The sequence below is a fragment of the Drosophila rhopaloa genome, unplaced genomic scaffold (genome assembly GCF_018152115.1).
Source record: "Drosophila rhopaloa isolate 14029-0021.01 unplaced genomic scaffold, ASM1815211v1 contig_3, whole genome shotgun sequence".
Taxonomy (NCBI): Eukaryota; Metazoa; Arthropoda; class Insecta; order Diptera; family Drosophilidae; genus Drosophila; species Drosophila rhopaloa.
In genome coordinates this window covers 16,316,463-16,330,475 of record NW_025335123.1, presented here as the reverse complement: position 1 = coordinate 16,330,475, position 14,013 = coordinate 16,316,463, and the positions used below count along the sequence as shown (strand labels likewise).

At 45.7% G+C, this 14,013-nt stretch overlaps 2 protein-coding genes across 2 annotated transcripts; one reads left to right on the top strand and one right to left on the bottom strand.

Moving 5' to 3' along the window:
• The first annotated feature begins 402 nt into the window (after positions 1–402).
• On the top strand, positions 403–11,664 carry LOC108050851 (maestro heat-like repeat-containing protein family member 1). Its single transcript, XM_017132737.1, has 9 exons — positions 403–676; positions 5,267–5,474; positions 5,541–7,966; positions 8,023–8,668; positions 8,732–9,206; positions 9,264–9,464; positions 9,533–10,423; positions 10,493–10,595; positions 10,656–11,664. The coding sequence occupies exons 1-9, from the start codon at positions 532–534 to the stop codon at positions 10,796–10,798; spliced, it is 5,238 nt and encodes a 1,745-aa protein (XP_016988226.1). The 5' UTR covers positions 403–531; the 3' UTR covers positions 10,799–11,664.
• Positions 11,599–13,699, bottom strand: LOC108050852 (aladin). Its single transcript, XM_017132738.1, has 5 exons — positions 13,207–13,699; positions 13,003–13,135; positions 12,780–12,931; positions 12,346–12,722; positions 11,599–12,018 (listed from the first exon to the last, which is right to left on the bottom strand). Exons 1-5 carry the CDS (start codon positions 13,608–13,610, stop codon positions 11,678–11,680), a joined length of 1,407 nt encoding a protein of 468 aa, XP_016988227.1. The 5' UTR covers positions 13,611–13,699; the 3' UTR covers positions 11,599–11,677.
• Positions 13,700–14,013: the final 314 nt, after the last annotated feature.

Genomic DNA, 14,013 nt, shown 5'->3' with positions numbered 1-14,013 from the left:
TCTATCTTCATTAAACATTGTACTTTTAAATTCTAAGAGCTTAATACAAAAATATATACGTACCTGTACCTTTTTAAGGGCTCGAAAAGATTTTTTTAAATGGATTTGTTTACGCCACCTCTTACATTTGTTTTATTTTTTTTTTAGTAAAAACGTATTTTTTATTTATAGCTGCATTTTACAATTTTTTAAAACAAGTAATTAGTATTATTATTATTATTTAATTATTATTTCTTATTGGATAAAATAATTGGGTGGATTGCGTCCATACTAACATTGCAGCAAAGATAACTACCATGGCTTGAAACCCCACTAATACCGAAAAGCACTAACGCATTTACCAGGGGAACAAGGTAATTTCCCAATAAGAATAGGGGCATACTATTAGTAAAACAAAAACAATTTCGCAACGGAGTTTTTCGCTTGTTTTTCGGAGGTTTTTTGTGATCAAGAAGTGCGCGTTAGTATAGCTCTATCTGAAATCCCGCAAAACTGGAGAAGTGGAAGAGAACGCGAAACTCCACCAAGAAGATGGACGAGCGAGGGGGTGGTGGGGGCGGGGGAGGCACCTCAACGGGCAACAACAAATCAGCTGCTGCAAATAACGCCGCCACTGGGAGTACCACTGCTTCTTCTTCTTCCACGGCGCCTGTTGATAAGCCATCAGTTTTTGAAGGTAAATAAAAGCTGAGGAAAACAAAGAAATTCCCAGAAACCTCATAGATAAACCGATGAATCTATGAATCTTCTAAGGCACACACATATGTACATACATGCCTAAATGTGAAATGGGCGTTTCGGCCCCTCTCTCTCACTCGCTTTCGGATTAGTGATAAAGCGCAGCCTTGTGTCCTGGTCTAAATATACAACTACGCATTAGACAACGCACACATGAGCGCTTAAAATAACGCGAATCCTTTGACATCCCACTTTTAGGGGGTGGATTAAATGAGACAGAGAGAGAGGAACAACTCTATTTGGGTTTCTACATATATACATATACTGTATATACGCATGTGTGTGTTTGGGGACCTGTTGAGTGTGAAGCCCTACAAACTCATCACTACATTATACAAAAACAACAATTTATTGGTATGACAAATCAATACAATTACACCCACAAATTGCATTCAATTTAATTTGATTCATTGTTTGTTAATGTGTGTTACAGCTAAAGCTAAAAACAAAGAGTCGTACATTAAAAAGTCCTCTCGAATATCATTTGAAATTCAATAAGTCCAGTTGGACTATGAATCTAATGCATCTCTGGGATGACGTGTTCCTTATAGATGTATTTTTGGCCATATCATTGTCAGGTGGCTTCTGCATTTTGATTTGCTCTGGTGTATTTCATAATATTATCAAATGCAATATTATAAAAAAAAAAGTAAAAAAAACATATTTTTGTAAATTCTAATTGCCATTCTTAAATAAAACTTATAGTTCACAATTTATTTTAAAATATTTCAAATGTTTAAAAACTTATATTATAGTACTCTCTGCAAGAGTATTAAAACACCATGCACCGATAAGAAAAAATCCATAAAAAGCTGCAAATTAACCTTGTCTGTATTGTTTTTGTGACTCTCACTGAGTGTGCATTCACATAAATTGAGCTCTAGTGCAAACTTGACTTTGATCTAGTTACTCGCATTCACTGAAAGCTGCCCTTTGTTTTACTCAATTTCCCCTGCCTGTGCAAAGAAAACATACAAGAAGTCATCGGTTTTAAAGATTTTTTTTTCATTTTTCTTTTATCTAAAGCTTTTACTTAACTAAAAAAAAATATATTTTTATTACAACATTTTTTTATTTTTCAAAATAAGAACAAGGGATTTGTAATCAGTGAATAATCATTTAAATTAATAAGCGATATATGCAAATATGTCATATAAAGCAGTGTCAACACCGCCTTTTCCTCAGCTTAGTAATTTTGTATTAATATATATTTATTTATTTATATAAAGCTAGCTTAAGTTTTAAAACTATGAACTAACTATAATAAGAGCATTAGCAGCTGAGGCCTTCCGCTCGTCTGGGATGACAGTAATAATTTAATTTAAAGAAGTGAGAACAATTTTAGATTTTGTGAATAAGTTGGGCTTTTTGAAGAAATGAAATGATTTTAGTTATGTTTTCATTGGAAGGGTTTGCTATGATGTTGGCTGGGTTGTCAGAAAGGAAGGATGTAGCTCTAGGTTGGGAGAGGAAAGGGCAGGAGCATAAAATGTGGTCAATGTTTAAATGAGGGCTGTTGCAGTATGGGCAAGTGTTTGGAAGGGATCTGTCCATGTAGTGTGAGTTTGTAAGTGAGGTGTGTCCTAGTCGAATTCGGTTTATAATTATTTGGGTTTTCCTATTATGATTGGTGTGCGAGTACGTAAAGCTGGAAGGAGTTTTTTTAACGATATTGTTATACCAGGGAGAGGTATTGTTATGCAGGTCGGATTGTTTTAATTTAATGTATTTTTTGAGGTAATGTGTAATGTCGTTAGTGTTGTTGTTTTGTGTGTATATAAGCGGGTATTTTTGTGTTTCTTTTGCTGTTTTGTCAGCATTCTCATTGCCTTTTATGCCGATGTGACTAGGGATCCAAATTAGTTTGATTTTTGGGAAATGATTGGTAATTAGGTTTCTTATGATTGTAGGGTAGAAGGAGTGGTTGTTAAAATTAGTAAGGGAGTTAAGGGACGATAGGGAGTCTGAGCAGATTGCGTGTTTTCCTGGATTTTGTAAAGCTGTTTTTATAGCTTCGTGGATGGCTATTAGTTCGCTTGTAAGGACTGAGGAATAGAGAGGAAGAAGACCACATTTGATGGTGTTGTTTTCGTCGGTTACGCTGAAGCTTGATATGCCATTTGCCATCGAGCCGTCGGTGTAAAGGAATTGGTGGTTAGGGAGGGTGTTTTTTAGGGATTGGAAAAGTTGTTTATAGGTAGTTGGAGGGGTGTTGGCTTTACTGTACTTGGACAGATCAGTGTTTGTAGCTTTTATTATTAGTTCCATGTTGTATTTTTTGTTGGGGTAGCTTTTGATTGGTAGGTAGGGGAGGTTTAGTTTTTTGCAGATTTCTATGGTTCGGTCTATTGTGCTTGGGTATTTAAATTTTTTTTTGGTGGTCTTGGTTAGATGACTAAGGGGGGTGTCGTAAGAGTGAATTAATTTATTTGATAGTTTGCCCGTTAAAAGTTCTCTTCTGTGTTCTATTGTATAAATGTTGGATTCAATGAGAAGGTTGTTGGTTGGTGTAGTACGAAAAGCGCCTAGTGCTGCTCTAATTGCTGAATTTTGAATGGTTTTTAAGTGGTTAATTAAGTGTGTAGGTGCGCTACCATAGATAGGTAGGCAGTAGTCGATTTTAGTGATTAGGATGGATTTGATAATTTGGATAAGGGATGAGGTGTTGGTGTTGTATTTTGGGGAGGATAGGTGTTTGATGATGTTTAAGGGTTTGCGGAGGCTATCTTTTAGTCTGCTTATGTGGGTGGACCAGTTGTATTTATTATTAATGGTGAGGCCTAGGATTTTTGTAGTGCTAGTTTCAGTGATGGTTAGGGAACCAGTATATATTTTTGCTCTGCAATTGTGTTTCCGACATATGTGGAGGTGTTGACTTTTTTCAATCGAGAGGGAGGAACCTGAGTAAGTACACCATTTTTTAATTTTTTGGAAGACAGCTGTTAGATTTGTAGAGGGGTTTTTTTTTCTTTTGTGCTCTATGATTAAATGGAAATCGTCAGCGTAGGCCGTAAATTTAAATTGTCTAGGAATGGAAATGATGTTACAGAGGGAATTGTAGGCTATTAGGAATAGGATAACTGAGATGGGAGAGCCTTGTGGGATGCCGTTGTCAAGTGGGAAAGAGTTGGAAAGTGAGGTTCCGTTTTTGATTATGATTTTCCTGTTGTTCATAAAGTTGGCCACGTATTTTAGTACTCGTGGGCCTACTTTCCATTTTTGGAGTTGGTGGATGAGAGAATGTATTCCTATTTTATCGAAGGCCTTAGCGAAATCTAGGGATATTATTGAAATGTGTCGTTTTAAGGAAAGGGCTCTGGTCGCTAGATGGTCTACGTATAGCAGACTGTCTAGGACAGATTTTCCCCTTTTAAAACCAAATTGGTTGTTGTGCAAAAGTTTGTTGGTTAAAACAAACCACCACAATCTTTTAGCAATAACTTTGTCCAGAACTTTTGCTAAACATGGGTTTAGGGCAATAGGTCGGTATGATTTGGGCTCGATTTGGGGTTTTTGGGGTTTTAAAATAGGGAGGACTAGGCTGAGTTTGTATGATTGAGGGATGTGAGAGTTGAGAATATTATTAAAGTGTTGTAAAATTTTGAGTTTAAAAGGGGTAGGTGTGTTTTTAATCATGCAGTACGAGATGCGATCCGGTCCTGGAGTGGCACCTTTGAGAGAGCTAAGGGCTGATAGAAGTTCTATTAGGGTTATGTCTTTTTCTATTTCAAGGGCTGCGTGGCATGGTAAGTAGTTTGGGGTGTAGTTGACAAGGCTCTTATTTGATCTAAATGTAGTAGAAAAATTTGAGTTCTCAGCTTCTTTTGACCAGACGTTACCGAAGGTGTTTGCTATTTCTGATGGATTGGTGGTGTTAGTATGGGTAAAAGGGTTATAGATAGTGTGGATATGTTTAGTGGGATAGAGTCCGCATAGACGTTTAACGTTTGCCCACAATCTAGTTGGGTCAGAGTTGGGTTGGATTTCGGAGGTGAAGTAGTTGATGGCGGTTTTTTTGGCTTCTCTAATTGCTCTTTTGTATTTTGCGTTGGCTTTTTTGAATTCAATTATATTTTCTGAACTGATGTTAGTTTTAAGCAATTTCCATTTTGTGTTTTTCGTGTATTTAAGGCAAGCTAAGTCGTTGTTCCACCAGGGAACAGTACGTTTGAGGGTAAAGATAGAGTTTTGGGGTATAGAAAGGTGGGCACTTTGAATTATAACTTTTTTAATTATGGCAGCTTCTTTGTTTATATTATTGGTAGATTGAGTACCTGAGCTGTAATTTAAGATATTGTCACTATAAAGTTTCCAGTTTGCTTTTTTGAGGTTAAAGGAGGGTTTAGCGGTAAAGGATGGGGATGTATGCTGGAACAAAGAAATAAGTAATGGGAAGTGGTCGCTGCCATTAATATATATTAAAAATAATTATCAAAAAGAATATGATTTAAACAAAATATTTTGAATAAATGTATGTATTTTTAATTCATTACTTACATGGTTTGCCTACATTATTTAACCTTTGCAGGGGTGCTTCACAACATCTTCGATGGGCTGACGGACAAGGAGGAGCAGGTGCGGGTCGCCATGCAGCAGGCGATCGTAAAGATCCTGGAGACGCATCCGGAGCGGGCAGCGGAGATCCTCAGCGAGCACCATTCGCAGCACTCCAAGATGGGCGAGCACCGGTCACAGCAGGCAAAGATGAGCGACCAAACGGTGGCCATGTTGCTGGAGTGAGTACCTGTGGGCAACAACCCGTGAACAACTCACTAATCCATTTTGGGAATTCCGTCTTTCAGCTGTATTCGTCGCGTGGTGGGTACGGAAACTCCCCTGCCGCCGGCTGCCAATCAAAAACTGATTGCTCTGGCACTGCAGGAGCTCACCAGGAACTCGGAGCACGTTCCCCTGATACAGAATCCCGCCCAGCGCATTCTGGTGGCCATCGGGCGGAGCAGTCCGGAGAGCTGTGAACAGGTGATGGAGGCCCTCCAGGAAAAGAGCACGAGTTCCGAGGGTGTGGCCCACTTTATGCTGATGCAGTGCCTCGGATTGCTGGCCACCGAGAATCCGGCTGGTGTGGTGCCCCACATAAAGACCATATTGGCCAGAAGTCAGCCGCATCTGGTCGGGATACGGCAGGATCACATTAAGCAGGCACATGCCTATGCCATCGGTAGATTCAGCGAAGCGCTTTTGGAGGAGGGCGGCAAGGGCGAGGAGGACAACTGCTCCACGGAGATCAGTGTGGCCTACGACGTGCTCTTCAACCACTGGCTGCACTCGCGGGAGCCCAAGGTTTGCGTGGAAATACTTCAAGCTCTATCCAGCATGTATCCCCTGCTACCCAAGGATCGGATTCAGGATCAGGCCGCCAGACTGGTGCCCCAAATCCTCGCCCTCTATCGACGTAGTGTGGACCGGAATGCGGTCACCCAGTTCCTGTGCTCTGTGCTGAAAACAAACCTGGCCCTAAATGCCACGGTTTTGGATGGCATAATTGATGCCCTGGTGACCCACCTGTTCGATCTGGTCTGCGTCTATCCGGACTACGAGAAGCCCCAGACTGTCAAGGGTCACTACGAGGTGCTGCGCTGCTTCCACCTGCTGGCCGGCCATCATCCCTACTCCACCCGGATCATGGACACCCTGCTGATTCATCTGCGGAACAACAGCGAACGGGAGCGGATGAAGTCCCTGCTGATACTCACCCATCTGCTCAACTCCTGTGCGGGCAACATAGTAAACCGGATTCCGGCCAGCATTGAATGCCTGAAGCAACTGATCCTAAGTGAAAGGGGAATCAAAATGAAGCTCACCCTGCTGAAAACCATCGTTGCCCTCGCCCAAAAGTCCTACATACGGGACAAGGAGTTTGTGTGGTTCGTGGTGCGGCACAGTTGCCGATACTCCAAGCCGAGCCAGGAGCATGGCAGCCTGGAGGAGCACTCGAATCTGGTCCTCAGCTGCGAGAACACCCTGTACATGCTGGCCTCCACGGTGGGCACTTTGGATGAGCTGCTCAAGAGGGAGCTGCTGAACTACCTCATCCTCCTGGACTACACGGATATTTGCGGGAATCTCGCCAAGTGCTTGGCCAGTTTGTTTGCCAAATCCCCGCATATAGAGTACGATTTAGCTGGCGAGGATGCGGCCACGGAGCAGGCCACAGCAGATGGAGCCGCTGGCGATGATCGCAGTGTGATTAAGCGCGGCAAGGTGATGGTCCCCGGGGCCGAGACAATTTACGCAAGGTGCCTGGCCCTCCTGGGCAACCAGCAGTGCATCAAGCGCTGCTCGAATATCCTCAGTTTCCTGCGCTACTACCATCCCCAGGTGAATCCCGCGCTGGAGGAACTGTGGGAGCGAAGGATTCCCGATCTGCTACTGCAGATCAACAGGGAGAGTGCCTACCGCCAGCTGCTGCACGACTTTTTGCTGGAAACGAATGAGTTCTTGGGCGGATTGGATGAGCACTTTGCCCAGCGGCTGACCAGTAAGTTGGCGGACCAGATGTACTTGTATCCCATGCAGCTACCCCACTCCGAGTGGCACTTGCCCGATCTGAGCTCCGAGAGAGGCATGCTGCTCCAAGCGGTGGCCCTAACCCTGCTCCAGGTGACCGATGTGGCCTGCATCCACACCAAGATCGATCTCATTGTGACGAGCGCCAAGCAGGAGCGATTGGACAAGCATGTCAAGCAAGCAGACTACGAGAAGCGAATAGAACCCTGCGCCAGAGCTCTGGGCTATATATCCCGCCAGCACTTGGGCCATCTAGTCAAGAAGCTAACCGAACTGGCCCAAGTTGGTGGGCGGAAACACTCCACGGGATTCTTTAGCAATCTGCACTTCATCAAGGACACGCACAAGGAGCTGGAGAACTACAAAAGCAACCTGCTCGTGGTGAAGGCCTTCGGTCGCATCATGGAAGAAGCCGATCCACTGCAATCCATCCAGCACCTGGATGAAGACGACACCTTGCTGGGCTTCCTCATCCAACAGCTGGCCGTGCACAAGGACCAAACGATCATGTCGGCCATCCTGCAGACGCTGCTCAGCATCTGCAACCAGTTGATAGCCACCAAGGAGCAGCTGCCGGCGCCTCTGCGCCACCGCAAGCAGATCATGGAGACGGTCTTCAGCATCCCCATCGAGGCGCCCTTCAACGACCTGCCCCTGCTGCCCACCATCCTCAAGCTGGGCACAGACTTTATACGAATAGGTGAGGAAATCTCCTTTCTGTATAGTGAAATATTGATTATAAGACTGCATTTTTAGGTGGTCCCGATACCGAGGAGTGCGTGGACGGTGGCGTGATATTTGAGATCGCCTGTCGCAACTTTTTCGGCTGCGCGCAGCAGCTGAAGATGAAGTTCGACTCGCAGGAAGAGGATGAGCGCAACAGCTTCCTGGCCAAGCACCTGAACGAATCGCTGCCGCAGCTGAACGCTTTGGTGCGGGCCATCGTCGAGTTGGATGCCTCGCCGGCCACGCTGGACCTGATCATTGGCATACTGGAGGGCTGGACACGGGATCGCAACTCCGAGGTGCGCATTTGCGCCAGCCACGTCTTTAACAACACTTTGGAGGTATACATCAAGGCGATGAAAATTGGCTGCGAAGCCCCATCGAAGTTCAATCAGACGGGTCAGATGCTGGGCAAGATTGTGCCCAGGTGCATCGACTCGAACGGCACGGTGCGTCAGGTGTCCGTGGAGATCCTGCAGAAGACGCTGGAGATTGCGTGCATCTACGAGACGCTGACGATAGCCAGCATTGATAGCACTGCCGACTGGCTGAAGGAGATCGAGGCCATCAAGGAGCACATCATCACCGATGAGCCCAAGCAGATATACAACCTTGCCGGCGACATTGCCAAGATCATTGCGCTGCGCATCTCCAGCTTCCAGTACCTGCAGTTCTGGTGAGGATCATATATTTCCCACTCATGTGGGAATCGTTATAATCTGCATGTCTTTTATTAAAGCAAAACCCTGCTCCAATCGCTGCGTGATCCCGAGCAGAGTTCCACCATCGGTGCCAGTGTTGTGCTGAAGTTCTTCATCCAGCAGAAGGGTTCAGAGCTATTCCATGCGATCCCCGACCTGGTGCGCGACAGTTTGCTGGCCCTGCAGGTGTGCGAGGTGCCCAGGGCCAAGTCCGGAGTGCTCAAAGCTCTGGTGGCCCTCACCAAGCACCATCCCAAGTTGGTTTGCGCCGAAATGCTGGCCCAGCCGCTGCCGTATGACTCCAATCTTGTGGAGTACTGGCACCTGGTCTGCAACGATCCCGAGCTGACGGGCCTTACATTGGACAACTTCCTGCAGCTGCTGAGCGGGGCCTCTCTGCAGGAAGGTGGTCAGGAGGCAGCCTTATCCGAGCGTCAAAAACTGGCCAGCGGTCAGCCGTTTGCTATTTTCTGCGCCCTGCACGAGATGCTGCCCTGCAAGGACATCAAGGGGGTGAGTGCTGGAAAGATTCCCTTGGGTCAATTTATACCAATTCGTTTCTGTTTATAGCAACTGGAGACCCGCTTTGCGGACATGTTCTGCATGCTGCTGACTTCCCTCAGCAGCTACACCAATTTGGCTGCTCCGAATCCGGTGAACGCCTCAATAAGCCCCAATCAGACGCAGTCGGGCAAAACCAAGTTCGGCTTCGTGCCGAACAAGGAGCTGGTCAAGCTTAATCCCTGCCAAATAGCGCTGGAAACGTTTCAGGTGGGTTTTACTTGGCAATATTCTTGAGAATCCACACTAATCCTTTGCTATAATTTTTTCCATGCCAGGCCTTTTTAACCAATCTGGAAATGGAGCAGATTGCCAGCGTACTGACTGTGAACACCAAACTGGCGAGCAGCGCGGATTGGCACAATTACATCGAACTGCTGACCCCCATGGCCATTGGATTGGGTCAGCAGCTGCAGCTGGGGAGTCCGCAGATGAGGCAGCTGGTCAACTCGCTGAGCAAGTATGTGGCTTCTCCGCACGACGGCCAAAGGGTGGCCGCTGTGGGCCTCTTCTCCCGCTTGGTGCCACTGAAACCCACCGGTGAGCTAGCTGCGTCCATATTACTCCACCTGGGAGCAGCACTATCCGATCCCAATGCGGTAGTGCGGGGTCTCAGCATCCAGGGCATGGGTTACGTGGGCCAATTGGGGGAAAAGGAAGCGAAGCGTTATTCGGAGACAGCCATTGGAGCATTACTTAAAGGTGTCGACGATCCGGTGGGCGACTGTCTGATCAACATTCCGCTGGAGAGCATGCGCGGCCTGTCCGGGATCCTGCGAGCGCTGCCCAGCGAGCGGGTAGAGTCCTTCCATGTCTCCCTGGCAATACGCATTCGTCCGTTCCTCGGAAACTATGCGCTGGAGATGCGCGAGGCCGCGATCCAATTGTTTGGCGACATATGCGAGGGCAAGCACGACGATGGCAGCAGTTCACCCAATTCCTCGATGGAGGCGCTGAGGGAGCAGCTCATCGCTAATCTCTTCCCGCTGCTCCTTCATCTCAGCGAAAGCGAAGCGGCCATTGTGGCAGCCTGCCGGGGAACCCTGCAGCGGGTTTGCCGCCTCCTGCCCGCTCCAAAAGTCGTGGAGATGGCCCAACAACAGTTGGGCGAGGAACGGGGTCACCAGCTCAACTACAGCAGCTTTGTGCTGGAATTCGTCAAGTTGATTGTAAGTTATATACCTTTCCAGTTACACAAGTTACAGTTTGATAACGTATACACTTATACTTCGTTTCAGGCACTGGAGCTAACCGAACACATTCAGGATTTCATTGAATCGTGCCTGCCGCAGCTGCGTAGCCAGTGGCCGGAGGTGCGTGGCAGTGCGGCCATTGTGATTGGTAATATTTCCTAATCTCCAACAGTGCCTATAACATATCATTACCAATCTTCGCCCTCAGGCATCCTGCACAACTTTCTCAGCGAACGAAACGTGCAGACGGAGACTGTAGCCAGCAAGATCGCCGTGCTTCTCAAGGACGAACAGGCGCTGGTGCGGGTGAAGGCGGCAACCGCCCTGGGATACTTCTATGGCGACGTCTAGGACAACATCATGGGGACCAACTCGATTAACTATATGTCCGACTATATTGTGTGTTTGTAAATTATGACTTAGTATTTGCTCCAAGTGTGATCCCGTTGCCTCAGCAATCGTTCCCCATATTATGTTTGATATTTAACTCTTTGTTTTGTTATGTAATCGAAAGTCACGTTATATACTATTCTATATATATATATACACATACCATTAATTATATATTAATATTCAAGTTTGTGCGGAGCGTTTTGCAGCTTTAAGACAGTTGTGAGTGATAAGAAATCGTATTCTATAGAAGACTTAGTTACGGACAATAATCACTTCTCAATGTACTGAGTCTATTCAAAATTACCTCGGCTTTTTGAGGTTTATTAAAGTTTAAAAAAACTATGATTCCACAGAAAATATGTGATTTTGCTAGTTCTTTTGCCTAAAATTTGATTGTATTCCATGGAGGAACTAATATATTTATAAATCCATACAAATTTAATCAGATATTTTAATTAAAAGTTTACAAAACTTACAACCGATTGTTGGACCAATTTTAAGATAATAAATTACACTATTAGGAAATGTTCTTGAAATGATTCAACAACCTTAAAGGTGTAAAACGCTTTGTACAGTTCAATCGAATGTGGAAAAGCAAAGAGAGGATTATGGCGGTGTGGTAAGAGAGATGTTTAACAATTTGTTCATTTTAATAAGTCAATTACCTACCACATTTAAAATATATTTTGTGCCCCACATCCTCATACCTTTGGATTTAACTCAATCCACCACCATTGATGGATTCCAAAACAAGGCTATCCTGTTTATCTGTGTATTAACGCTTACAAAAACCAAATCAAATAAAATATTACAATGAAAACCCACTAAGCTTAAAGATCAGTCGAAGGCGTAGTATTGGATACGACCGGACGACCAGGCAATCGTCAACACGGAACGATCGTTATCCTTGTAAAGGGGCTGGAAGCAAATAAAGCTGGGATGCTCCGCCGCCGTTTCCCCACTCAGATAATAAGCAGCCGAGATTTGCAGATCGAACTTCTGGATGAAGGTGCGGAAAACAGCGATGCAGTTGGTTGACTTGAAAGTGATCACCAGGTAGTTGCCGTGCGGATCCCATGCCAACTGCTGAGCGGGGCCACCGATGAGCGTGCGATTCGCATCGATGCTGCAGGCATTCAGATCGGCAATGGGCAGGATTTCCTTCTCATCTGCTGAAGCTAAAAAAAAAGAGAGAGGCAGAGAAGGGCTTTAATTAATATAAATCGTTTATTTGTTTTCATTTTTTAAAGTTCGTGCTTACTTTTGTTCAATTGGTCAAGGAAAATTACTCTACATAACTTAAATTTAATCAAATAGGTTAAAGCCATTGTAGTCAGCATTATACAGGCGGTCTGGAAGCTGTAGCAGCCGCCAACCTGTTCCTGACAGCTTTTATCTGGGGCAGTCTCAGATCGCACCCTTGTATCTGCCAACAACTTAAGGACAGACACTGGGAACAGACTGCCCTGGGCTACACCACTCGTAAATTCAACTTCGATACTTACACGACAGCAGACTCTGCTGCACGAACTGCAGGCGGTAGAGGATCGGCTCGGTGCTGCTAACGAAGAGCAAGAAGCGGCCGCAGGGCGACCAACAGGCTGTCTGCACATGGCCTCCGGGGCCGCACACCCATCGCTCGGTGGTCCACTGCTGGTTGCAGTTCCACACGCGGAACACCCGATCCACGGTGGCCGCAAAAAGCCAGTCGTTATCCGGCGACCACTTGAGCAGCGATCCCGGCGGACCCAGACGCTTGAGCGGCTGCATCAATCCGTTGTCGGGCTGCCAGATGATGATAGAGCGATCTCCAATGGAGGCGGTGGCCAGCTGGGTTCCATCCTTGTTCCATTGCAGCGAGGTAACTGGCAGATTGGCGGGACTAAAATATGAACAGGGTAAATATATACATAATTAACATAAAACTAGCTATACGAACTGTTTGAAAACCTTGCTGGGCGCATTGGTTCGTCCCAGGTGCAGGCTGTTGTCCACTTCCCAGAAACAAAGACCCTGCCGACAACCAATCACAATCTCCGTGGAGCAGAGCGGACGCCAGGCCATGCAGGTGATCTGCGTTTGCGTGGGGCTCTAAAAAGAAAGAGTTTATAAATTAGCATACATTGAATGGTCTAATATAAATAACCTTACGGTGAACCTACCTTCAAAACAGTAGCTGTGGCGGCGTTGGAATTCTTATAATAGATGCGCACCACATCGTCCACACCGGCAACGGCCAGGTTGAAGAAGTGACAGTTCCAGGCGAGGAATCTCACGTCGCTATTTAGCCAATCCCTGGAAGAATCGGAAAGAAGGATCTAGTCACTATTGGTCTCTCGTTTTTTTGGCTGCGATTTGAAACCCACCTGGTCTCCACGAACTGCGCTATCCGCTCCGCACTGAGCTCCTGGGTGTGCGGAAAGATCCTTAGCTTCAATCCGGTGGCGAGGCCCAAAAGCCTAGCAATCAAATCGCCCGCCTGGGCAATCAGTGGAGCCTGCTCCCGGCTTTTGGGGCTCCTCGCCTCCTCCAGCGACTCCCAGAAACCGCCATCGAAGAAGGTGCGCGTGATCCGCTTCAGAACGCTCTCGTCCACGGGCACAAAGCTCTGGCCGCCGTAGAATCTCTGGCCCGCCGGATTGGCCAAGAGTTCGCTGTTCAGGTTTATCTGCGGATAGCGCTCCAGCTCCGGAATGTGATTGTGCCGGAGTGCCAGGTCCGGCAGCGTGGAAAACGGCGGACACTGCTTCAGATTGCTGAGGGCCGCCATTATTCCGGAATCCGGATCGTATTATTTACATTCAATAAAGAAAATGCTAGCAAAAAATGCGGCAAGCAAAACGCGCGGTGATTAATATCGATGACCTTTATTGTCTCGTTAGCATCGATATTTTTTACGACTATCGATGTTTGCTTATTTGCCTCTGTTAATGTAAATAACGATAATTTAAAATATTAACATAACCTTTATGGAGCTATTTTTATATATATTTTAAGAACCTTTTTCAAAATATCCTATCCTTTAATTTTATTTCGAGCAACTTTGTCAACTGTTTTTGCTATTTCTAAAAGTATTTCCAATAAATAACAAATAAACAACCAGCAAAATAAGTCTAAACTTGTTTCCATATGCATTAGTTTAAAAAAAAACCCTTTTTGTTATTGTCTATAAC